The sequence below is a fragment of the Delphinapterus leucas genome, chromosome 19, assembly GCF_059928025.1.
Source record: "Delphinapterus leucas isolate spDelLeu-1000000601 "Yukka" chromosome 19, BTC_Dleu_Yukka2, whole genome shotgun sequence".
Lineage (NCBI taxonomy): Eukaryota > Metazoa > Chordata > Mammalia > Artiodactyla > Monodontidae > Delphinapterus > Delphinapterus leucas.
In genome coordinates, this window is record NC_143147.1 from 44,600,046 (window position 1) to 44,626,680 (window position 26,635).

The 26,635-nt window shown below is 40.7% G+C and overlaps 1 protein-coding gene across 8 annotated transcripts in view; it reads right to left on the reverse strand.

The window, feature by feature from the left end:
- The window catches only part of HEATR6 (HEAT repeat containing 6), a 57,355-nt gene that overhangs the window by 15,650 nt on the left and 15,070 nt on the right, over positions 1-26,635 (reverse strand). For 5 of the 8 annotated variants that reach the window (XR_016388978.1, XR_016388979.1, XM_089901042.1 and 2 more), the window contains 10 exons: positions 23,393-23,599; positions 22,903-23,002; positions 12,197-12,552; positions 11,205-11,327; positions 10,562-10,648; positions 7,157-7,291; positions 6,215-6,337; positions 5,351-5,475; positions 4,590-4,686; positions 1,070-1,274 (listed from right to left, as the gene is read on the reverse strand). Coding sequence is in view for 6 of the 8 variants with exons in the window: in XM_089901042.1 (XP_089757168.1) it covers positions 1,070-1,274; positions 4,590-4,686; positions 5,351-5,475; positions 6,215-6,337; positions 7,157-7,291; positions 10,562-10,648; positions 11,205-11,327; positions 12,197-12,552; positions 22,903-23,002; positions 23,393-23,599 (1,558 nt within the window). In the remaining 2 variants the exon portion in view is untranslated. The remainder of the gene's footprint in view (positions 1-1,069; positions 1,275-4,589; positions 4,687-5,350; positions 5,476-6,214; positions 6,338-7,156; positions 7,292-10,561; positions 10,649-11,204; positions 11,328-12,196; positions 12,553-22,902; positions 23,003-23,392; positions 23,600-26,635) is intronic. The other 3 variants (XM_089901045.1, XM_089901044.1, XM_089901043.1) reach the window with 3 other exon arrangements.

The following is a 26,635-nucleotide window of genomic DNA, read 5'->3' on the forward strand; positions in this document are numbered from 1 at the left end:
TGGCTCCTCTCGCTTCCTGTTGGCCCCAGGAAATCGGCAGCTTTATTCCTTGTCAGAGTTACCACTTACTCCATTTCGGGAGTTCTCAGTCCTCAAGGTGGGCAGCAGAGTAGAAGGCAGCTTCCCTAATGCTCCCAGCCCTTCCCAACATCTCTGATGTCTCTGAAGACAGGCAGCAGATACCCAGCTTCCATGAGCTCCAACCCCAAAGGTTACTTCAGGCTGTTTCCTCAGTGGAAAAAGCCACGAGGCTACATCTCCACTGGTTCCCGGCTGACTGGTCTGCCTGGACGCTCTTGGCAGTAAAAGGGAGAAGAGCCAGATTTCCCTAACGTGATGCAGGCTCTGCTGGTCCAGAATGGCTTCACCTCTCCAGGAACACACACTTATGTTTCAAATCTTGTCACAGAGACAAATATGTAAGGTAAATGCTGGCAATTCAAGCGACTGGGATTAGGAGGCTGCGATCCAGACACCCAAGCAGCCGTCAGCCACTGATGATATATCAAGGTGCACAGAATGTCATTACTCAGAGGCAGATCCCTACGCAGCATTCCACTTCAGTACCAAGGGCGCATATGGAATCTCCAATTTATACCCTCTTCCTCCCAGGTCTGTTTTCCCCTTTATTTGTTTCCTGATTGTTAAAATGACAGATGCTCACTGTAAAAAACTTAGAAAATGAAAGCAGATAAAATCCTACTCATCATCCCATTCAGAGGCGACCACTGTTAATAATTAGACTAATTTCTTTGCAGTCTTTTTTCTATCCATTAACTGAGATCGTACTGTAGAAACAATTTTCATATCCTGTTTTAATTTGCTTAACATCAGAAGTATTTTCCCAGATTACCAAAAACTTTCTGTAAACATAACTTTAAGTGGCAACAAAGTCTCTCTCTGAATATATATACCATGATTTATCTCACCTTTCCCCTAAACTGGGGTGTTCAGTATGTTTCCATTTTTTAAAACATTATGAATAATACTGTGGCTTTACTAACAAAGCACACTAGTGTGTGCTGTCCAAAGAGGCCCTCCACCAGAGAGAAGAGGGAGACATTCTTACCTAAGGGAAGAGCAGAATTTTTAAATACATTTCCCATTGCGTAACAAGCATTCCATCGGACTTTCATGGCAGCCTCAATTAGAACAGTAGAAATTAGGGCCTGGATAGCCTCCTCAATGATTTCAGCAAATCTGGGTTTTTCTATATGAGATGGTTGCAGAAAATGAAGCAGATTTCCAAGGGCCCGGACTGCATTGCTTTTTACCTAGAATCAAACGTAAAACATGCTAAAGACATGTGTCAGAAAGTATAATTTCCACTTAAAAAAATCCCGGATGCCCAAGACATCTTAAAGCAAGAGAGATAATGAAAAATTCAGCCTGTAAAGGTGCAAGTTCTTAGAACTCGGCAAGGTCTTGTGTGGTTAACATCCTGAGCCATCAGAGAGGTCAGGTTCTGCAGAGCTCCTCGCCCTGATTTTTTTAATGTTAGACTGGGCTTCAGAGAGGTCCATTTTCCTTGTTGTACAGAGATGGTGTGTAAGGCCCAGGGGCAACAGGACACTGGTGGTTTGCAGCAAGGCTTGGAGGAAAAGCTAGGTTTCATAATTCCAGTCAGTACTTTTCTGCTAGACTACTTTGCTAGTATACTTTGCAGCATACTAGAATCATCTGGGAAGCCTTCTTTTTAAAAAACCAATTCTGACTAAATTAGCCTGACGTAGGGCTTCCCGGAACCACTGTACTAAATTAAGCACTTGCTATCAGTCGGGTACTATGCTAGGTGCTATTAAAGAAAGGCATCTTGTCAACGGAGCAGGAGAGAAAGCCCAGCGGTAAACCCACGCACATATGGTCACCTTATCTTTGATAAAGGAGGCAAGAATATACAATGGAGAAAAGACAGCCTCTTCAATAAGTGGTGCTGGGAAAACTGGACAGCTACATGTAAAAGAATGAAATTAGAACACTCCCTAACACCATACACAAAAATAAACTCAAAATGGATTAAAGACCTAAATGTAAGGCCAGACACTATCGAACTCTTAGAGGAAAACACAGGCAGAACATTCTATAACATAAATCACAGCAAGATCCTTTTTGACCCACCTCCTAGAGAAATGGAAATAAAAACAAAAATAAACAAACGGGACCTTATGAAACTTAAAAGCTTTTGCACAGCAAAAGAAACCATAAACAAGACGAAAAGACAACCCTCAGAATGGAAGAGGGGCTTCCCTGGTGGCACAGTGGTTGGGAGTCCGCCTGCCGATGCAGGGGACATGGGTTCGTGCCCCGGTCCGGGAAGATCCCACATGCCGCAGAGCAGCTGGGCCCGTGAGCCATGGCCGCTGAGCCTGCGCGTCCGGAGCCTGTGCTCCGCAACAGGGGAGGCCACAACGGTGAGAGGCCCGTGTACCGCAAATGGGAGAAGATATTTGCAAACAAATCAACGGACGAAGGATTAATCTCCAAAATATACAAGCAGCTCATGCAGCTCAATATTAAAAAAACAAACAACCCAATCCAAAAATGGGCAGAAGACCTAAACAGACACTTCTCCAAAGGAGATATACAGATAGCCAACAAACGCATGAAAGGATGCTCAGCATCACTAATCATTAGAGAAATGCAAATCAAAACTACAATGAGGTATCACCTCACACGGGTCAGAATGGCCATCATCAAAAAATCTACAAACAGGGCTTCCCTGGTGGCGCAGTGGTTGAGAATCTGCCTGCTAATGCAGGGGACACAGGTTCGAGCCCTGGTCTGGGAGGATCCCACATGCCGCTGGAGCAACTAAGCCCGTGCGCCACAACTACTGAGCCTGCGCGTCTGGAGCCTGTGCTCCGCAACAGGAGAGGCCACGATAGTGAGAGGCCCACACACCGCGATGAAGAGTGGCCCCCGCTTGCCACAACTAGAGAAGGCCCCCCAAAAAAATCTACAAACAATAAATGTTGGAGAGGGTGTGGAGAAAAGGGAACCTTCTTGCACTGTTGGTGTGAATGTAAATTGATACAGCCACTATGGAGAACAGTATGGAGGTTCCTTAAAAAACTAAAAACAGAACTACCATATGACCCAGTAATCCCACTACTGGGCATATACCCTGAGAAAACCATAATTCAAGAAGAGTCATGTACCAAAATGTTCATTGAAGCACTGTTTACAATAGCCAGGACGATGGACACCTAAGTGTCCATCGACAGACAAATGGATAAAGAAGATGTGGCAAATACATACAATGGAATATTACTCAGCCATAAAAAGAAATGAAATGGAGTTATTTGCAGTGAGGTGGATGGACCTAGAGTCTGTCATACAGAGTGAAGTAAGTCAGAAAGAGAAAAACAGATACCGTATGCTAACACATACATATGGAATCTAAAAAAAAAAATGGTTCTGAAGAACCTAGGGGCAGGACAGGAATAAAGATGCAGATGTAGAGAATGGACTTGAGGACACGGGGAGGGGGAAGGATAAGCTGGGACGAAGTGAGACAGTGGCACGGACATATATATACTACCAAATGTAAAATAGATAGCTAGTGGGAAGCAGCCGCATGGCACAGGGAGATCAGCTCAGTGCTTTGTGTCCACCTAGAGGGGTGGGATAGGGAGGGTGGGAGGGAGACGCAGGAGGGAGGAGAAATGGGGATAAGTGTATATGTACAGCTGATTCACTTTGTTATACAGCATAAATTAGCACACCACTGTAAAGCAATTATACTGCAATAAAGATTTTAAGAAAAAAAAAAAGGCATCTTGGAATCCAATGAGGTATACGTAACAACTTCCATGTTACGGAAGAAATTCACCTTCGTAGAAGTTAAATAATGCACCAAGGGTCACTTAGCTAGTAACCGGCAAGCCAGGATTTGAACCATGTCTGCCTGACCCTAAAGCTTAGGTCTACATTTTTAAAACTTAATAGTGTAACAGGGAATGTTCAAAGCCAAGCTGCTCATCTTTCTGACTTGTCTATTCTACTTAAAGATTTTTGGAAAAAAACAGCTACATGGACATATCATGGAGCAGTCTTACAAATGGCACTGACGGGCTTCCCTGCTGGTGCAGTGGTTAAGAATCCGCCTGCCAATGCAGGGGACACAGGTTTGAGCCCTGGTCCGGGAAGATCCCACATGCCACGGAGCAACTAAGCCCGTGTGCCACAACTATTGAGCCTGCGCTCTAGAGCCCGCGAGCCACAACTACTGAAGCCCGTGCGCCTAGAGCCCGTGCTCTGCAACAAGAAAAGCCACCACAATGGGAAGCCCGCGCACCACAACATAGAGTAGCCCCCGCTCACTGCAACTAGAGAAAGCCCGCGTGCAGCGACAAGCACCCAATGCAGCCAAAAACAAATAAGTAAAATAAATAAATTAATTAAAAAAATAAAATAAATGGCACTGATATTTTTCATGAGACAGGAAAGAAACTGTACAAGTGTGGAGTGTACACTACATACCCTGAGTACACCCTCAATCTCCTTTGAACAGGGATAAATTTGGTGGGATAAAACTATAATACACTAAGTATCTAACTGAAAAATATTAGGTTTTGCTGTCAGTCTACCTTGTCTTTATCCTTGGATGCCTCTATAGCTGATCGCAGCATCTTCAAGAGCAGGAGGCCAGAGAACTCTTCCTGGAAACTTGGGTCTGGTGTTTCCCTGTCCCATCCAAAGCAGGCAAAACATGTTAAAAGGTAAAGCCCAGTTAAATATAGACATGTACAAATTATATTCACTCAGTATAACTATAAAAACAGCTCCACAAATCTGTTCAGATTATACCAAGAACTTACAGTTTATACCTTTTGACCTAGTAGGTCCACATTCTTTTGGATGTAACCAAAAAGAATATCTCAAAATGGAGAGATTTCATGCACAAAAATGTTCAATGCATATAAAAGCCTAAAATAACATGAATGTTCACTTACAGGGTAATGGTGAAATAATCATCACATAGTGATGACTGTGTAATAATAAATACCAATTTATAAAACGTCAGCAGAAGTCAGGAGAATGCTTATACATGTTATATGTTAGAGTTAAATGACAAAAAGCAAGATACTTGTGCATGAATAAAGCAGTCGCCTCTGGGGAGGGAAACTAGGGGATTAAGGTAGGAGAAAGGCTTTATACTGCATACCCCTTTGTACTGTTTGAATTCTTTTTTTAACCTGTGAATATATTACTTAAAAAAATACAAACACAATATTTAAAAAGTAGGGCAACCATTACTAAGGTTTTGGTTTTATAATAGGGCTCAAAGATATCCTCTTGGGACCTTAGGCTTGGAAGTCACCCAGGAGAAATGAGCTGAGTCACCTACATGTTGACAATCAGAGTGTCTGTCAGGTTGCCTAGGGACCAGGCTGCTTTGGCCCGGACATTAAGAGACTTGTCTTGAAGTGACATCAATATTGCATTTGCTGTGTCTGCAACAAATATGACATCCTGTAAGATAAACAAAACAAAACACTGTAGTCACTTTAGGAGTTCACACTGCTACCTTGAAAATTCTCAAATTTATTTGCCGATAAAGCTGTAAGCCTTTACCACAAATCTCTATTTGGAAATCAAAATTCATTTACTCAATCTATTTACTCTTCTTCTTATATATTACAATTTGGGCACTCATTGAAATCCCAGGAGAAGGTCTCCCACGATTCTGGTATGTGCCATGCACACGCAAGGAGCCTACAGATTTTGCTCTTGTGAACATCTTATAGCCCAGCCTGCGACAACTGTCTATGAATTCTGAGCTTGGCTTGATTTCCACCTCAGGAAGAGATGTGGACAATGAAACACATTTCCAAAACACATCCTGTTCACTTACACACTTCTCAGAGAGATAAAGGTCACAAGTAAGAGTGAAGGAGAAATTTACTCCCTTCTTAATAAAAACTCTATTAGTTTTCTAAATTATTAGTATCGTATGGTAATGTCCCATTTCATTTTTTCCAATTATCCACTGACTTAAACATTTACTGTTTTAGGGTCCTGGCCAGTGTGCAAAATCGTTAAAAACACATGAACTACAGGCAGTAGCATATTTTAGTAGCAATTAAGGAAACCAGATTACAAAGCAATTTAATTTCCTTTACTGTCCAACTCAGGAGCTCTATATCCACCAAAGACAGTAAGAAAATGGACTGTAAAGAGGCACAGTGGAGCTACACAGGCTCACTCTGACCTGTCTGAGACACGGAAAAAGCACGTAGACCCCAAGGGCCCGAGAGGTCGCAGCTTTCACTAATCGGTTCTTGCTGTCATTCAGCCCCAGCAGCATGGTGATGCACAGGATCTGCCTGTCACTCTGCAATGAGAAAGGTTGGCCAAGGAAAAGTGCGAATGAAACAGCCATGAGCCGATACCTTCGACAAGTGACTGTGACACGCCTGTGTTGAATCCACATTCAGGAGTTGACCACAACTGAGCCCTTGAGGTTAACTTGGCAGAGAACAAAGGTTCAACTCAGATCCAGTTATCATCTGAGTACCCACTCGGGGCAGGGGGACACACAGCATCGTGATTACATTTAACCTCTACCATCGTGAGTCAGGTCACTTTATTCTCCTACTTTAGTCAAGCTGCCTTCCTGATAAAAACGAATTTACATAAATAAGAATGGATGCAAATGCCATTAAGGATTAAAGGAAGTAGCAGTCTGAACACTATGTGTGTTGGGCACCAAGCAAGGCGTTTTCACATGCTTCATGTTATTACTCGCATCATTTACACTTTATAGGGGATGAAAGTAATTTTTAGAGAAGTTAAGATAACCAAAGAGCTGAAGGTAGAAGAGCTGAGATTTAAACCGGCTAGGATTTAAATCCAAAGAGCTAGGATTTTCTAACTTTTGGATTTGAAATCTTTCTGAAATCTGACTTCAAAGCCTCTGCTACTTTCACTTCTCTCTCCCTGCCTTCTACGCACAGGGAGTAAAAGCTCCTCTGAGACATTAAGATTTCAGTGCTGCTCCCCACTGCCCTCACCCTACGCTCAAATAGAACATGCACCTTCTCCTCAGAGATAATGCTGAATACTGGTTCAAAATGAAAAACAGTCAAAATCAAACTCAAGCTCTCATGCTCAGAGTCACAAATTAAAGATCATAAAACACCCCTAAGGTTACCAGCAGATTGCTGAAGGCTTCTGGCAAGATGGAAGACAGGGCATCACAGGCGCTCGCCTGCAGAGTCGGATGCTCTGAATTCTGCAGGGCTCTGGGTAAAGGACCGTTCAGCATCACAGTCCAGAACATCACCACCTGGAACAGAGGCACAGTAACAACTGCAGCCCAAGAGACAACAGTGGAACCAGCTAGACACTAAGACTACCACTAGTAACCACAGTGATGAAAAGTTTTTCCTTAACGTAGTAGCTTACTATAAATACTTTTACTAGTACTTCTTCCACAGCAATGAAAGGAACTTTAGAAAACAACTAATTCCATGCTTCCATTTCATTCGTTAGGAAACTACAGTGTGGTACAGTAAGGCAGCAGTAGTGATGATGATACTGGGGAGGAAGATGAAGATGAGGATAGCAGTAACAGCAGCAGCAGCTGTTTTTCAGAGAGCTTCCCATACGCCAGGCATTGTTCTAAGTGTTTTACACATATCTACTCATTTTAATCTTCAGCCCAACTAAATGAAGAATATATCCTTATCTCCATTTTCACACCAGGAAACTGAGGCAGAGAGAGATAACGTAACTTGCTAGTGGGCAGCAGAGCTGGTCGAGAATCAGATCAAATGACACCCAGCCAGGGCTCTTTCAAACCTCGAGGGCACAAGGGTCGGGGTCCCAGAGCAGCCCAGAGGCCATGTGCCCGAGTGCAAGGAGCACGGGATCCAGAGCAGGAGCTGGGGTGGAGTTAGCACTTCAGCTTCTGCTTCCTGTCTCTGCAGCCTCAGGCAAGTCACCGAATCGGTCTAAGCTTTGGTTCCTCTTCAGTAAAACAGGACAAAGAGATCTACTTGGCAGAGTTTGTGTGATAATAAAATGTAAGACTGTGTAAAGTCCCTAGCACAGTGCCGGATGTACAGTGGAGATTCTTAAATTGAACAACAGGCTCTGTTTTCAGCACTTTGAAGAATTTTCTCACTTCAATGCCCCTCAAGGTAGGCATCTGCAGAGTACCTTTAACAGTCTCCTTCCCATGCTTTATAAAAACCCTGGGATTTCATGCCCCATGTGCAAATCTGTCTGGGGATTTGGTGTCTCCATTTCCTGCCCCATGGACTTAGTCCTCAGTTTTGCCATGCACTCACACACCAATTCTTTCGCCCCACAATCCTAGCTCCTGGAAACCCAATCTGGGTCCTCCTGCCCCTCCTCCACCAGAAGAATGTGGACAGGTGTGGTTGCCAGCCTCCAAGATGGCCCACAGTGATTCTCACCTCCTAATGTTCAGGAGGCCATCCGCTCCCACACTGACTAAGGCTGACCTGTTTAACTAATGGGGTATTGTGGGAATGACAGTGCAGAGCTTCTGAAACTAGGTTATAAAAATCCTACAGCTCTGTTTTGCTCACTTTCGATTCATTTGCTATAAGGGAGGCCAGCTGCCTTGTCAGGAGAACACTCGAGCAGCCCTCTGGAGAGGTCCTCATGGGAAGGAACTGAGTGAGATCTGCCATCAGCCAGCACTAACGTGCAAGGTATGCGAGTGATCGCGCCACCTTGGAAGGAGCTCCTCCAACCCCTGTCAAATTCGGCTGACTGCAGTCCCTGCCAGCATCCTGGCTGCAGCCTCATGAGACCTGAGCCAGAACCATCAGGTAAGCTGCCCTCAATTCCTGGTCCACAGAAACTATGTGAGAGAATAAATGTAGGATATGGTTTTAAGTTGCAAAGTGTTTAGGATAATTTATCACTCAACAGATTAGTAATACAGAAAGTATACCCCTTTTTTACATATGAAACAACACTTAAGTGCGAACAGTTAAGAGCCTTGCTCAGGGCTTCCCTGGTGGCGCAGTGGTTAAGAATCCGCCTGCCAACGCAGGAGACACGGGTTCGAGCCCTGGTCTGGGAGGATCCCACATGCCGCGAAGCAACTAAGCCCGTGCGCCACAACTACCGAACCTGCGCTCTAGAGGCCGCGAGCCACAACTACTGAGCCCGCATGCCACAACTACTGAAGCCCACGCACCTAGAGCCCGTGCTCTGCAACAAGAAGCCACTGCTATGAGAAGCCCACGCACCACAACAAAGAGTAGCCCCCGCTCAGCGCAACTAGAGAAAGCCTGCGTGCAGCAACAAAGACCCAACGCAGCCAAAAATAAAAATAAATAAATTTATTTTTAAAAAAAGGAAAAAAAAGAGTCTTGCTCAAAGTCACTTGGAACAAGGGGAGAAGTCTGGATTAAACCCAGGTCTGTCTGATAGCAAAGCACAACGCAACTCCCTGCAAACAGTGACATTTCAGTTTTAGTGGCAGTCTAGGGAAGGGACTAGAGCTAGACATTCTTTTTGTGAAATTTATTTATTTTTGGCTGCATTGGGTCTTCGTTGCTGCGCACGGGCTTTCTCTAGTTGTGGCGAGCGGGGGCGTCTCGTGGTGGCTTCTCTTGTTGCAGAGCACGGGCTCTAGGCACGCGGGCTTCAGTAGTTGTGGCGCACGGGCTCAGTAGTAGTGGCTCACGGGCTCTAGAGTGCAGGCTCGGTAGTTGTGGCGCATGGGCTTAGTTGTTCCACAGCATGTGGGATCTTCCCAGACCAGGGCTGGAACCTGTGTCCCCTGCATTGGCAGGCGGATTCTTAACCACTGTGCCACCAGGGAAGCCCAAGCTAGACATTCTTAATTCTATCATTCCACCTAGGGTGATGGAAATTGTGAAGAGAAAAAGAATAGGCAGGATGAGGAGGGCAGAGGGAGAAAACATCCCTAATGTTGAGTTGATTTGGTTTTTGGCACTAAGTAGAAGGTTTTTTTTATGGGCTCACATGTTCCTCCTCCAAAGAATAACTGGCACAGTGTGGGGCAACACACACAAGCTCAGACCACAGAAATGAACGGGAATAAGGGGGAGGGCCTTGGCAGGGAGGGGCTAAGGGAATTAAGACTCACTGAGCATCTACTATTTGCCAGAGTCTTCACATCTCATTCAATCTTCCAAAAGTCCAATGAGTTAAGAATTTTTACTCCTCTTTACAACAAGGAAACTATGCTCATAGTCACATATTCATTAAGTGGTTTAATCCCATGCCTTCTGATTCCAAATCTTGGGCTCTTCCCACCATTCTAGTCTGTCTCTTGGGCACACTGTGTAACCAAACTAGGTTTTGTGGGGGAAAAAAACCCCAAAAAACTGGTTCTTCCATTACTGGCTGTATGTTACAAACAATCTTACCACACACTAAACTGCAAATAAACTAAAATGCAAATAAAACCTATTCATCCTAGATTATAAACCATAATTTCTGATATTGGAAGAAACCATACTCTCTACGCCACTTTATCACTGAGCCTCAAAATAAAACTGACTGAAGCACTAAGAAAAGAGAAAACCATGAATATACATTTACTTACCAAGCTGACTGGCACTCTCTGATCAGGTGCTATGGAAGAATCTGGTTTATACTGTTGTATTAAACCTGTACCCAGTTCTTCCAGAAGCTGCCAAGATAAAAGAAACAGATTATCAGAGAAGAATATTAGAACCATGGAGGTAAAAAGCCACTTCAGTTTGGAGATTACCTCAAATCAAGGGGAAAAGTAATTTCCAACTGATTTTCTTTCTTTTCTCAGAAACTGCTATCTCAGAGGCATTCTTTCCAGAAGCAAAACCACCAAGTATATATTTTTAATTTATTATCAAATCAATTCTTTGGGTTTACATGTAAAGCTGAAAATAGAGGAATGTATTGATATCACTTGCCTACCTGAAACCTCCTAAAGAAACTCAGAATTGATGGACATGCAGCTGAGGGAAGAACATAAAAGGAAGAGAAGAAAAAAGCACACAGCTTTTTTTTTCTTCTTTAAAATTGGGGTATAGCTGCTGTACAATGTTGTGTCAGTTTCCACTGTACAATGAAGCAAATCATCTATATGTATCCATATAGCTCTTCCCTCCTGGATACCCCTCCCACCCACCCCCATCCACCCATCTAGGTCACCACAGAGCACCAAGCTGTGCTCCCTGAAGCACAGGGCTTTTAATGAAAATTACCTTTGCTCCATGAAGCTGGACAGATGGATCTGCCTCCCCCAGGCACTTGCAAATCACCTCTCCAAGCTCCATCAAGTAGACCTGAGTCACTGAAAAGTAGCCCCTTGCCAGATGAGCCAACACCTGCAAAGAAAACAGGGGATTAACCCCAAGACCTGAACGCAGGACTGCAATATCCAGAAGTGTTTCAATATTTCAGAAATCACTCACACTCAACGAGGGGCTGAAATCTGATGTTAATGAAATGAAGAACAACCATAATCTTCAATTAAGTATATCATAAAATTTCATGGTGCTTTATAATTTACAAAATGTGTTTCATTTAGATTATCAATATTATCACACTGAAGCCTGGGAACAATTCATCTACTGGTAGGTATTTATTGAGTATTTCAGCTGAAGAAACTAAGACTGAAAAAGTTAAAGGTTAAAGAGGTTAAAGGACATGTTCAATATTAACCAGATAATTAGCAGACCCTAGGACCAGAAAACAAATACTTTAATCTAGGGTGTACAGAAAAAACAAATATTTTAGTATTTTTAAAATATTACAGAAAAACAAATACTTTAATCTAGGGCGGTTTTCTTCCTTTGAAGGAGCAAATACTTTGTTGTCTCTAAACAGATATAATACCAAAGAGAAGTTTATAGAAAATTAAATATTTATTTAACTTTCAGATGCAGAAATCAAAGATTAACTCTACAACTTCCTTCAGAATTATTATATAATCTATTAAACTGACCTGCCATATAATACCTGAGGTGACTAAAATGGCTTGCAACAAAAGGGGACGAATGTGATGTTTTACAACCAATCCCCCCCCCACCTACTCCCCCCCAAACAAAACAACAAACAAAGCATTCACACCTAAAGTGTGAATTCACACACAACTCCCACTAACACCAATGACACACTGCTTGGTTTGACCTTATTTTCACAGAAGAAAGAATGATTACTTCCATTTCAGAGATGAGGAAATGAAACCTCCTACCTGTAAGGCCTCCAGTCGCAAGGGGAATGGCTCATAGGCGCTTCCTCCTGTGGAACCAGCATCACTACCTGAACAGGCATCTTCCTTGGGCAGAACAACAATGGAAATGCAAAGTCGAATGAGCCAGCAGGGCTCTGAAGACACCTTTGGTGAGCTAACTGCGGCTTCTTCCAGAAAGGGTCCTGAAGGGGCTTTCTTCCACCAATCAGGAGGACTGATGTGAGGAGTGGCTGAATTGCTATTGCTGAGTCCAGAAGAACAGGGCTGTTGTAAAAGTAGCTGGACTTCAGGTAAAGGTGCGTGAGTGGACACTATGGCCCCCAATAGTGTGAGACTGGACACACGAACATTAACATCTGTCAAAGGAATCAAAAAGAAACTATCACCACAGGAACAGTTACCATAAGGATCATAACTATCTCTGCAGGCAATTAAGAATTATGGCTTCTTTGTTTAACCTGAATCTAATTAAACCTCTAGACCTAACTTCCAGTTTATGGGACAGAAGTGTAAGTTAACACTGTAAAGAAAATACCCAACAAACTGAGAGTAGGGCTTCCCTGGTGGCGCAGTGGTTGAGAGTCCGCCTGCCGATGCAGGGGACGCGGGTTCATGCCCCGGTCCAGAAAGATCCCACATGCCGCGGAGCAGCTGGGCCCGTGAGCCATGGCCGCTGAGCCTGCGCGTCCGGAGCCTGTGCTCCGCAACGGGAGAGGCCACAACAGTGAGAGGCCCGTGTACTGCGAAAAAAAAACCCAGAAAACTGAGAGTATACGACATACTATAAGACAACTGGCTTGGACCCTTCCAAAATCAGTATCATAAAAGAAAGAAAAAGGGCCACAGACTACTAGAGTCAAAAAGACTAAAGTGAGGAGGCAGGAGAAGATGGCACTGTAGTAAGATGTTGGGCTCTCTCCTCCCATGGACAGGAAAATTACACCTGCATAGAGAGCAACTACCTCTGAGAATGACCGAAAGACTAGCAGAGAAGATTTTCCATAACTAGGGATAAAAGGGAAAAAAAAGCCACATTGAGACAAGCAGGAGGGGCAGAGACATGGTCTGGCAGGGACCACACCCCCACTGCTGTGGACCACAGGCAGGAGGGATTTCACAGCCTCAGAGGTCGGCTCTGAACCCCACATTGGGCTCCCCAGCCCAGGGGACATGCGTCAGGTAGATGAACCCCCATAATGTCTGGCTTTGGAAACCAGCAGGGCTTACATCCAAGAGAGAGCCAGAGGACTGCAGAGAATTAAGAATCCACTCTAAAAGGCTGTGCACAAAAACTCAGTCACTCCAGGTCCTGGCACACAGACAGCAGTTTGAAAAGTGCCTGATCATATGGGAAGGAGATTCACTGACTAATAGATTCATTGACTAATATTAAGGCGTGTCACCAAGAGGTACTGAGGAGCTGGCGAGTGCCACTTTAAAATTCTTTTTCTTTGTCTCCCTTTCTACCTAGGTGGCCAGGCACTGGCAGGCACCAGTTTTTTTTTTTGCTGCACCACACAGCTTGCAGGATTACCTGACCAGGGATCCAACCCAGGCCACAGCAGTGAAAGCACTGAGTCCTAACCACTGGACTGACAGGGAATTCCCAGGCGGTCACCAGTTCTGAATCTCCCCATCTAATTTACTAGCATCACTCAACCCGCCCTGAGTTCACCTGTGGATTCCACCCACCTAGTGCTAATCTAATGCAGTCCCCAATTACAGCCAGCTGTACTGGGAACCAACCCCACCCCCTAGCACACCTGCAGAGAGCATGGCCCAGCCACAACAAAAGGGCACATGCAACCCACACAGGAGACACTCCTGGAGCACCTAGCTCTGGTGACCAGGGGGGACCATACTACTGGGCCTCACAGGACACCTTCTATACTTAGCCACTCTATCAAGAACAGGAAATGTAGCTGATCTACCTAATACATAGAAACAAACAGAGGGTTAGGCAAAATGAGGAGACAAAGAAATATGTCCCAAATGAAAGAACAGGACTAAACCTCAGAAAAAGAACTAAATGAAATGGAGATAAGCAATCTTCCAGATAAAGCATTCAAACTAATGGTCATAAAAATGCTCTCTGAACTCAGGAGAAGAATGGAAGGACACAGTGAGAACTTCTACAGAGGCAGAAAACATAAAAAAGAACCAATCAGAGCTGAATAAAATAACAAAAGTGAGAAACAGACTAGAGGAAACCAAATGCAGAGTAGATGATACAGAAGAACAGATCAGCAATCTGGAAGACAGGCTAATGAAAATCATCCAAATGGAAAAGCAAAAAGAAATAAGAAAAATGAGGATAGTTTAAGCGACCTCTATGACAACATCAAGTGCACTAACATTCACATTATAGGGGTCCCAGAAGGAGAAGAGAGAGGGACAGGGACAGAAAATCTCTTTGAAGAAATAATGGCTGAAAACTTTCCAAACCTGCCAAAGGAAACATACATCCAAGTCCAGGAATCACAAAAAGTCCCAAACAAGATGAACCCCAAAAGACCCACACCAAGACACATTATAATTAAAGTCAAAAGTTAGAGGGCTTCCCTGGTGGCACAGTGGTTAAGAATCTGCCTGCCAATGCAAGGGACATGAGTTCAAGCCCTGGCCCAGGTAGATCCCACATGCCGCAGAGCAACAAAGCTCATGTGCCACAACTACTGAGCCTGTGCTCTAGAGCCCACAAGCCACAACTACTGAGCCCATGTGCCACAACCACTGAAGGCTGCATGCCTAGAGCCCGTGCTCCACAACAAGAGAAGCCACCGCAATGAGAAACCTGCGCACTGCAACGAAGAGTAGCCCCCACTCACTGCAACTAGAGAAAGCCTGCGCACAGCAACAAAGACCCAACACAGCCAAAACTAACTAACTAAATAAATTTATTTTTAAAAAAAAGTTAACTAGAGAATCTTAAAAGCAGCAAGAGAAAAACAACTAGTTACATATGGAGGAGCCCCAGAAGATGATCAGCTGACTTTTCAGCAGAAACTTTACATACCAGAAGGGAGTGGCACAAGATATTCAAAGTACTGAAAGGAAGAAAAACCCTTACAACCAAGAATATTCCCTCTGGCAAGGCTCTCATTCAGAAATGAAGGAGAGATAAAGAGTTTCCCAGACAAGCAAAAACTAAAGTAGTTCATCACCACTAAACTGACCTAACAAGAAATGTTAAAGGGACCTCTTTAAACAGAAAACACAAAACTATAAGTAGAAATATAAAAATTATGAAAGAAAAAAAATCTCACTATAAAGGCAAACATATAGTAAAAGTAGTGGATCAACCAACCATATAGGTACTATGAAGGTTAAAACACAAAAGTAGTAAAATCCTATATATCTACAATAATTAGTTAAGAGATACACAAAACAGAAAGATGTTAAAGACGACATCAAAAACATAAAACATAGGGGTAGGGAGTAAATATGTAGTGCTTTTAAAATGTGCTCAAACATAAGTGACCATTAACTTAAAATAGACTGCTGTATACCAGGTTGTTATATAGTAACCTCATGGTAACCACAAATCATAAAACAATACTAGATTAACTCAAAAAACAAAGAGAAAGGAATACAGTAAGTCCCCTACATATGAACCTTCAAGTTGTGAACTTTCAAAGATGCAAACATGCATTCCATCAATGTCAGGCATGAGTGAAATAGCAGCTTGCCCTCCACCTCCTATAGCTGACGATCCTTCAGCTCTACCATCTGCCACCTCCACTCCCTCCTCCAGTCAGTAACTCTTCTTGCCTGTTCACTCGATGCCAGCCCCTGTAGGCCAGCCATTATACAGTACTACTGTACTTTTCAAAGTACTGTAAGATTAAAAATGTTTCATTTTTTGTGTTTGTTTTTTATGTATTAATATTATAAACCTATTACAGTACAGTACTATATAGCCAATTGTGTTAGTTGTGTACCTAGGCTAACTGTTTGACTTATGATCAAATTGGACTTACGAACGTGTTCTCAGAATGGAACTCGTTCGTATGTAGGGGACTTACTGTACAAACATAACACTCAAGAAAGTCGTTAAATCACAAGAGAGCAAGAGAAGAGGAAAGGAACAGAGAAAAACAACAAAAATAACCAGAAAACATATAACAAAAAGGCAGTAAGTACATAACCATCAAAAGTTACTTTAAATGAAAATGGACTAAATGCTCCAATCAAAAGACATAAGGTGGCTGAATGGATAAAAAAGCAAGACCCATATATATGCTACCTACAAGAGACTCACTTCAGATTTAAAGACACACAGAAATTGAAAGTGAGAGGATGGAAAAAGATATTCCATGCAAATGAAAAGAAAGCTGGGGTAGTAATATTTATATCAGACAAAATAGACTTTACATGTACCACAATGTTCACTGCAGCACTATTTACAATAGCCAGGACATGGAAGCAACCTAAGTGTCCATCGACAGATGAATGGATAAAGAAGATGTGGCACACATATACAATGGAATATTACTCAGCCATAAAAAGAAATGATATTGAGTTATTTCTAGTGAGGTGGATGGACCCAGAGTCTGTCATACAGAGTGAAGTAAGTCAGAAAGAGAAGAACAAATACTGTATGCTAACGCATATATATGGAATCTAAAAAAAAAGAAAAGGTTCTGATGAACCTAGGGGCAAGACAGGAATAAAGACGCAGACGTAGAGAGGACACGGGGAGGGGGAAGGGTAAGCTGGGACGAAGTGAGAGAGGAGCACTGACATATATACACTACCAAATGTAAAATAGATAGCTAATGAGAAGCAGCTGCATAGCACAGGGAGATCAGCTCGGTGCTTTGTGACCACCTAGAGGGGTGGGATAGGGAGGGTAGGAGAGAGACGCAAGAGGTAGGGGATATGGGAATATATGTATACCTATAGCTGATTCACTTTGTTATACAGCAGAAACTAACACAACATTGTAAAGCAATTATACTCCAATAAAGACGTTAAAAAAATAGACTTTAAATCAAAGACTGTAACGAAAGACAAAAAAGTGCATTACATAATGATAAAGAGATCAATCCAACAAGAAGATTAAACACTTGTAAATGTATGTGCACCCCACACAGGAACAGCTAAATACATAAAGCAAATATTAACAGACATGAGGAGATACTGACAGTAATATAATAGTAAGGACTTTAACACCCCACTTATATCAATGGATAGGTCATCCATACAGAAGGAAACATTGTGTTTAAGGAAACACTGGCCTTAAAGGACACATTATACTACCCTGACTTAACAGATATATATAGAGAGAACATTCCACCCAAAACCAGCAGGATACACATTCTTTTCAAGTGCATGTGGAACATTCTCCAGGATAGATCACATGTTAGGCCACAAAACAAGTCTCGATAAATTTAAGAAGACTAAAATCATATCAAGCATCTTTTCAGACCAAAATCCTATGAGACTAGAAATCAACTATAAAACACTGGAAAAAACACAAACAAGTGGAGTCTAAACAACATGCTACTAAACAACCAATATGTCACTGAAAAACATCAAAGAGGAAATAAAAAAATACATTGAGACAAATGAAAATGGAAACACAGTGTTCCAAAATCTGTAGGGCACAACAAAGGCAGTTCTTAGAGGGAAGTTTGTAGCAATAGGGCCTACTTCAGGAAACAAGAAAAACCTCAAATAAACAATCTAACCTCATACCTAAAGGAACCTAAGAAAAGAAAAACAAAACTCAAAGGGGAAAATAAGGATCAGAGTGGAAAGAGATACTAAAAAAAAAAAAAAAAAAAGAAAGAAAAGATCAATGAAACTAAAAGTTGGTTCTCTGAAAAGATAAAGAGAATTGATAAATCTTCAGCCAGACTCATCAAGAAAAATAGAGAGAGGGCCCATGTCAATAAAATCAGAAATGAAAGAGGAGATACAACCAACACCACAGAAGTATAAAAAGATCATAAGAGATTACTATAAACAGTTATATGCCAACAAATTGGACAACCTAGAAGAAATGGATAAATTTCTAAAAACATACCATCTTTCCAAGACTGAATCAGAAAGAAAGAGAAAATCTGAACAGACCAATTACTGAAACAGACCAAGTAATGAAATTAAATCAGTAATCAAAAAAACTCCCCCAAAACAAAAGTCCAGGAGCAGATGGCTTCACAGATGAATTCTACCAAACATTTAAAGAAGACTTAATATCAACTGTTCTCACACTATTCCAAAAAACTGAAGAGAATTCAATTTCCAAATTCATTCTACGAGGCCAGCATTACCCTGACAGCAAAACCAGACAAAGACACTACAAGGGCAGAAAATTACAGGCCGATATCCCTGATGAACACAGATGCAAAAATCCTCAACAAAATATTAGCAAACCAAAGTCAGCAATACATCAAAAGGATCATACATCATGATCAAATGGGATTTACCTCAAGGATACAAGGATGATTCAGTATCTGCAGATCAATCAACCTGATACACTGCATTAACAATATGAACAGTGAGAATCATACATCATCTCAACAGATGCAGAAAAGGCTTCTGACAAAATTCAACATCCCTTTATGCTAAAACCCCTCAACAAAGTGGACACAGAGGGCACATACCTCAACATAATAAAGGCCATATATGACAAACCCACAGCTAACATACTCAGCAGTGAAAAGCTGAAAGCATTTCCTCTAAGGTCAGGAACAAGACAAGGATGCCCACTCTTGACACTTCTATTCAATGTAGTATTGGAAGTCCTAGACACAGCAATCAGACTAGAAAAAGAAATAAAAGGCATCCAAATTGGAAAGGAAGAAGTAAAACTGTCACTGATGACATGATACTATATATAGAAAACCCTAAAGACTCCACCAAAAAACTATTAGAACTAATAAATGAATTCAGTAAAGTTGCATAAAATTAATATACAGAAATCTGTTGCATTTCTATTCACTAATAACAATCCATCAGAGAAAGAAATTAAGAAAACAATGTCATTTACAATTGCATCAAAAAAATAAAATACCTAAGAATAAATTTAGCCAAGAAGGTGAAAGACCTGTATTCTGAAAACTGTAAGACATTGATGAAAGAAGTTGAAGACAACACAAATTAATGGAAAGATACATATACCATGCTTATGGACTGGAAGAATCAATACTGTTAAAATGTCCTTACTACCCAAAGCAATCTACAGGTTCAATGCACTCACCATCAAAATACCCATGGCATTTTTCACAGAACTAGAACCAATAATCCTAAAACTTGTAGGGAACCACCAAAGACCCCAAATAGCCAAAGCAATCTTGAGAAAAAAGAACAAAGCTGGAGATTTCACATGCCCTGATTTCAAACTATACTACAACACTGTAGTAATCAAAACAGAATAGAGAGCTCAGAGATAAACCCACACTTATATGGTCAATTTATCTATGACAATGGCAGCAAAAATATGTAATGGAGAAAAGGCAGCGTCTTCAATAAATGGTGTTGGGAAACCTGGATAGCTACATGCAAAGGAGTGAAACTGGACCATTTTCTTGTATCCTATACAAAAACAAATAAAAAATGGGTTTAAGACTTAAACATAAGACCTGAAACCATAAAACACCTAGAAGAAAACACAGGTAGTACACTCTTTGATACCAGTCTTAGAAGTATTTTTTTGGATTTGTCTCCTCAGGCAAGGGAAACAAAAGCAAAAATAAGTAAGTGGGATTACATCAAACTAATAAGCTTTTACGCAGTGGAAGAAATCTTTAATAAAATGAAAAGGCAATCTACTTAATGGGAAAAGATATTTGCCAATGATATATCCACGTGTGTGTGTGTGTGTATATATATATATATATATACACACACACACATATATATATATTTCTTAAAAAGGAAATCATACAACTCTGTAACAAAAAAAAAACAATCCCATTTGAAAATGGTCAGAGAGCCTGAACAGCCCTTTCTCCAAAGAAGACATACAAATGGCCAAGAAAAACATGAGAAGATGCTCAACATTACTAATCGCCACTAATCATCAGGGAAATCAAAAGCACAATGAGATATCACCTCACATCTGTCATAATGGCTATCATCAAAAAGACAAGAAACAAGTGTTGGCAAGGATGTGAAGAAAAGGGAACCCTCATGTACTGTTGGCAGGAATGTAAATTGGTGCAGCCACCATGGAAAACAGTATGGAGGTGCCTCAAAAATTAAAAACAGAACTACCATATGATCTAGCAATTCCACTTCTGGGTATTCACTCAAAGAAAACAAAAACACTGATTTGATATATGCACCCCAATGTTCACTGCAGCATTATTTACAATAGCCAAGATATGGAAACAACCTAAATGCCCAACCTAAGTGGATAAAAAAGATGTGGCATATGTATACAATGGAATACTACTCAGCCATAAAAAAAAGGACTTCCCTGGTGGCGCCGTAGTTAAGAATCCGCCTGCCGATGTAGGGGTCATGGGTTCAAGCCCTGGTCCGGGAAGATCCCACATGTCGCAGAGCAACTAAGCCTGTGCACCACAACTACTGAACCTGTGTTCTAGAGCCCACGAGCCACAACTACTGAGCCCATGTGCCACAATTACTGAAGCCATGGGCCTAGAGCCTGTGCTCCACAACAAGAGAAGCCACTGCAATGAGAAGCCAGGGCGCCGCAACTAGAGAAAGCCTGCATGCAGCAATGAAGACCCAATGCAGCCAAAAATAAATAAATTTATTTTAAAAAAAAATGAAATCTTGCCATTTCCAACAACATGGATGGAACTAGAGGGTATTATGCTAAGTTAAATAAGTCAGACAGAGACAAATACTGCATAATCTCACTTATACATGGAATCTAAAAAACAAAACAAATGAACAAACAAAACAGAAACAGACTTACAGATACAGAGAGCAAATTGGTGGTTGCCAGAGGAGGTTAGGGCATGCATGAAATAGGTGAAAGGGATTAAGAGGTTACAAACTTCCAGTCATAAAATAATTAAGTCACAGGGATATAATATACAACATAAGGAATATAGTCAATAATACTGTAGTAATTTTGTATTGTGAGAGATGGCTAGCTACTAGACTTATCGTGGTGATCACCTGTGATGTATTTAAATGTTGAATCATTATGTTCACCTGAACATAATGCTAACTATACTTCAATTTAAAAAAAAAGTTTAAAAGGCTAAAGTGACATAAAAACTAAATATCACGCATGAACCTTGAATGAACCCAGGTTTTTTTAAAAAAGCTATAAAAGACTTCTGGGGACACATGAGGAAATCTGAATGTGGACTAGACATTAGATAATACTATGGAATCAATGTAATTTTCTTAGGTGTGAGAATGGTATTGTGTTTTTTGGAGATTGTCTTTATTTTGGGGAGATACATACTGTGGTACTTAGGGTGAAATATGTCTATAATTTACCTTCAAATGATTCAAGGGAAGAAAGTCTATATAAATACGTACACATAGACCAAAATATGCATATAAACACACACACGTACACATATACACACTGATACATATATGTAGAGAGAGAGAGAAAACAATATGACAGTGTTAACAACTGTTAAGTCTAGGTAGAGGTAACAGGTGCTCACTGTACAACAGTACAAATTTTCTGTGGGTTTGAACAGTTTAATAATAAAAGGTTGCTGGAGGACAAAGTCAGATACTTGAAAGGGACCTTTGAGACATGGTTCACTCCCCTCAGTTTGCAGATGGAAGAAAAGCTAGTGCAGTGGAATGAGCAGGGGACTGAGCCAGAAGACTTGGGCTGTCTTAATCTTATTTCTGCAACTAAAGTGATAAGCAATCTTAAGGCAAGATTTACCTTCCTGGGTCCCCTTTTACACGTTGGTGAAAGGGATGAACTGGACTTTGTTTACATATTTACATATCATTATCTCATTTAAGCCTCATAAAAATCTTATGAGGTAGGCATAGACCTTCCTGTGAGGAGGAAATTAGGGTTCAGAGAAGGTCATGACTATGCGATGGCAAAAATGGGAGTGAGCTGCAGACTGACACTGGGTCCAGAACATCTCCCACGATGGCACAAAAACATCCGTGCCTTCTTCAAGTTCTACAATTCTGACTAAGAACTCAACAGAATGTGGTCTGATCCTGAAGCTTGCAACCAAAAGAAAAACAAGTCTTCTAAAGGCAACACATATATATTATATGTGGAAGTAAGTCAGGAAATAAGAAATAAGACTGTAGTTAGTGAAGATTTGAGGTTCTGAAATTTTATCTGAACTCCAGAGAAGTTAATGTTAAAGAAGTTAGGTTTTATATTCCACTTCTTCCTTCCAAAATGAGGATAATGTCTGTCTATCTGAGTCCATCCATCCTCTACTTATATCTAAAGGATATGAACTATTACACTATTACATACTAGAGTGGGACCCCCTGGGATTTTGCTCAATCTCAATTCTAAAGGGATACTCTGGTCACTGCACTGATGCACTGAAGAGGCATTAAGCTTTACAGTTAATTCTCCAGGTCACTTCTTTCCAGTGGTGTCCACTGGGGCTTTAGGGGTCAAAAGTGGGGTTCTAGCAATAGTTGATTCCCCCCAAAATTTGAGGAGAATAAGCAGAGATATCTTAGAGCTATAAAAATGCTCTATTTTTTAAAAACTAATAATCTAGATCTGGTTGATATAAAGAAGCAATCAGTTTCAAACTACCACCAACCTTTGTGGCGGATATAAGGCTTTATCTGGTTCCAGACTTTGGTCAGCAGGCTGAGTTTCAGACGGTTATAAGGTGAATTTGATACTAAGTTTGCAAGGCACTGCAAAACACAAAGAAGAGCTCATCAGTGGGCCTGATATAGTCACAGCATAGAGACAAAATTTTAGAGCCTTTAATTTAAAAAGTCTTTATACTTATTTAAAAACCAGTCCTTTGCTTTTTTGTTTTTTTTTCAGGGGGAATAGCACTTGTATTCTCATTGGTCCAACTTAATACTAAAGATAAAGCAGTATTTATAGTAAAGCATTTATGTGGACATACAGAGACTGTAGGTATGATCAGACAAGTAGAAACAGACTTCCAAACAGGGTATCTTTAATAAAATTACTACTTAGTTATATTCTTGTCAATTCACTTTTGGGCAATATAAACATTATGCAAAAAGAAAGAAACTGCCTCTGTTAACTCACCGATAACTTGGCACATTTACCTTAATTATCTGAGTAAGGGTCTGTGAGGATGATTCAGCCACCAAAGCTAACAAAAGACATCTGTGCAACTCTTTAATGCTAGAAGCGATCATTACAGAAAAGGGAGTGAAAGCCCTTCTGTGGTCACTGGTATCTTCAGCGACAGAAAGAAACTGCTTTGAGCCTTCCAAGATGGCAGATAAAACTTGCAGAGCACAGGCACGCGTCTGAAATTTCAGGATGATGCACATCAGTTAGAAATCAGGAGTCGAATCCCCTTCTTCCTATATATATGTTTTTCATTTTCAAAGTATTTAGGATCCCTTTAATTAGAGGGCAATGTGATTATCCATCAGGCCCTAAGAGCGGCCGTGAAGTAAGCCACCTGCGCGCCGCCCCACCCCCACACTGCAAAAAACCAACAAAGCCTCAAATCACATGGCTGTTAGGGTTTCCTACTGTAAGGAATAAGCCTAAGCTGCACCACAGTATAAAAACCTGATGTCACAAGCATGAAAATAACTTAAAGATGAGAAGCCTAGTTTATTAAAGCATAAAGCCAAATGAAAAGAGAAAAGCAAACCGCCTGTGGGCAGGAAAAACTACACGCATCTAGGGTCTGTTTCATATCAAAGTTCCCGAGGACCTTCTGCTTTACGTTCCAACCTAAAGCATCCATGAGTGCTCAATATTAATTACATAGGATACTAGAAAGTTTGTGCAATACTCAGCTTGGCAGGCACCATTAGTGACCCAACTTTCAGAAACATTCTTAGGTACAGAAAATAAAATCTGCAATAAAATCTTTGATACTCAAAGGAATACTACTAAATATAACTTTATGGATAGAAAGGAAAACATGTGCACCTTATCAATGGACTGCTGTATCGATCAGGAATAGTGCCACTGCATTAAGATTTTCTTTATAAGGTTAAAAGATTACTTGTAATTAGTATTCTGATGATTTTGCAGTATTAAAACTCAGAAAAGAAAAAAAGAAAGGAGAAGAAAGCCAATTTAACCAAAATGGAACGTAGGTGATAAATGCAGGACTACTAATATGAAATAATACTGTACCCTCTTTGGCCAGCTCACCCCAAAATGTCAATTAAACCTTTCAGTCAGATATTCAAAAAGCAAGGAATCAACATTATAATTCTAGGATCTAATCTAAGTATTTACTCAAAATGAAGCATATCTGAGTTTGGTGTGAAAAAGGTTTTCCAGAAAATCTTCAACTGTTATCTCCAAATTACCAAGAAATAAATCATTTCTGCATGCTTTTCATAGAATGGAATCATAAACAAAAAACTAAAGATTTATTGCTTTGAGAACAAATTTGTAGTATAGTAGTATGAGTCTTTGGAATTAAGCATAATCACTTAAGGCAGGCAGGAAGTTGACAATGTATTAGGAAAGTGTGTGTCAGAGAGACAAAGAGACAGAGAGAGAGCTCGTGCACAAGTCAGCTGGTCCAAGAACTCAGATGAGGTGCTAGCAACCCTTTTCCATAAAGCGCCAGTAGCACAAATTTTATAGTCTAGACTTCGCAGGCCACAGTCTTTGTTGCGACCACTCAACTCTGCTATGGGAGCGCAGACACTGTACAAAGAAATAAATGTGACTGTGTTCAAATAAAATTTTACTTATGGACAGTGAAATCTGAATTTCATATAAATTTTACATGTCACAAAATATTATTCTTTTGATTAAAAAAATGTTTTGAAAGCGTAAAAACCATTCTTAGATCATAGGTCATACAAAAACTGGTAGTCGGCCAGACGGCCCACAGGCCATAGTCTGCCAACCTCTGATTAGACTGCTGGCTGGTCTTAACCAAAAAAGGCGGATGTTATGCTAAACCTCCATTTCTTTAGAACATAATTAAAAATTACAATTTCAACAGCTCACAAACCAAATAAAATTAAAAGCCAAGTTGTAGAAAGAAATGAACTAATACTCAAAAGTAAAAATTTTTCAGCTCAATTAACTTTGGTACCTAAAGTGGGAAAAAGCATTCATGACTATCACAGATGAAAACAAAAGAATGTCACTGAAATTAGTCATTTTTTACCATCGAGGTATAAAATCTATATGGAAATATGATACTATATCAAATTTTACTTCTCATAGTGCTGATTTATTTCCTTTAAACACTGTTTAATATATCTCTGTTGTTATAAAAATGCTATTCATGACACTGAATCAGGTTCAAGTTCTGCTTCATTTATTTTTGTATCAATATTTAATACTGTTTACCATTCTAATCAGCACTTCCAGCAGACAGTACTGATGTACAAGCAAACCATAAGAGGTGCAGCTCTCCAGAGAGCTCATTTGGTTCAGTTTTTATTGTCTGAATATTTACATTGGTAGATGAAAGCCTTTTTAATCTTATAAACATCAGTGCACTCAGTTTCACTAGAGGGTAGTTTTACCTCCTTGGGCACGAAGGCTTGTTCAAAGGTAATGAAACAAGAAAGCACTTTTCCTTTTTTGCTATTTAAGGATATAGTAGAAATTTTTGCTGAGGTAGCTCAGTCAATCCTTATTTTTTCCTTTTTTATGTATGTTCAGTCTCAGCATATTTCTGGGAGAGTGATGAAGTCGTCACTGCTGGGAATGGCTACCACTGAGGTTTCAATGCAGGGCACCTGGCTGTGCTTGTCTTTGGCTTTGTCCAAGTCCTGATTATCCTTCACATATGTTCAGGGTTAATTTCATTTGAGCACACCCCCAAAGTTGGATGCCTTTTAGGTGGAGGCATGTGCATACTGTGTCAAGGTCTCTAGATTTAGAGACCTCCAAGCAAAGGTCACCTGTTCTTAATTGACCATAAAAGAGGAAACCTGATTACCTACCATTCCGTGACAGTTAAAAGTTTCAACTCTTTATTCTCTTTCCTAGTTATGATAGCTATTATCTAGATTTTGATTTGTTTCCACATTTCATAGCTCTTTAAAAGAGAAACAAATAATCATCATGGAATTTGAAAATCAGGATAATTCTAAAGGTACCAAGAAGAAGGTATGGCCTACAGTTTGTCCCTTAGGTCACGTCTTGTTGATATATATACATAATCTACTTTTGTAACACCTGAGGAAATCATATAGAAGAAATTCTTAAATTAGTCATATTGTTACTAGTAGCATTAGTATTATTTTAATTAGTCGTATTATTATACTGATTGCTCTATCTTGCCTGAAAACATAGGATGTGCTTTCTGAAGCACATTTCCAGCATGTAAACATGTGATAATTTCC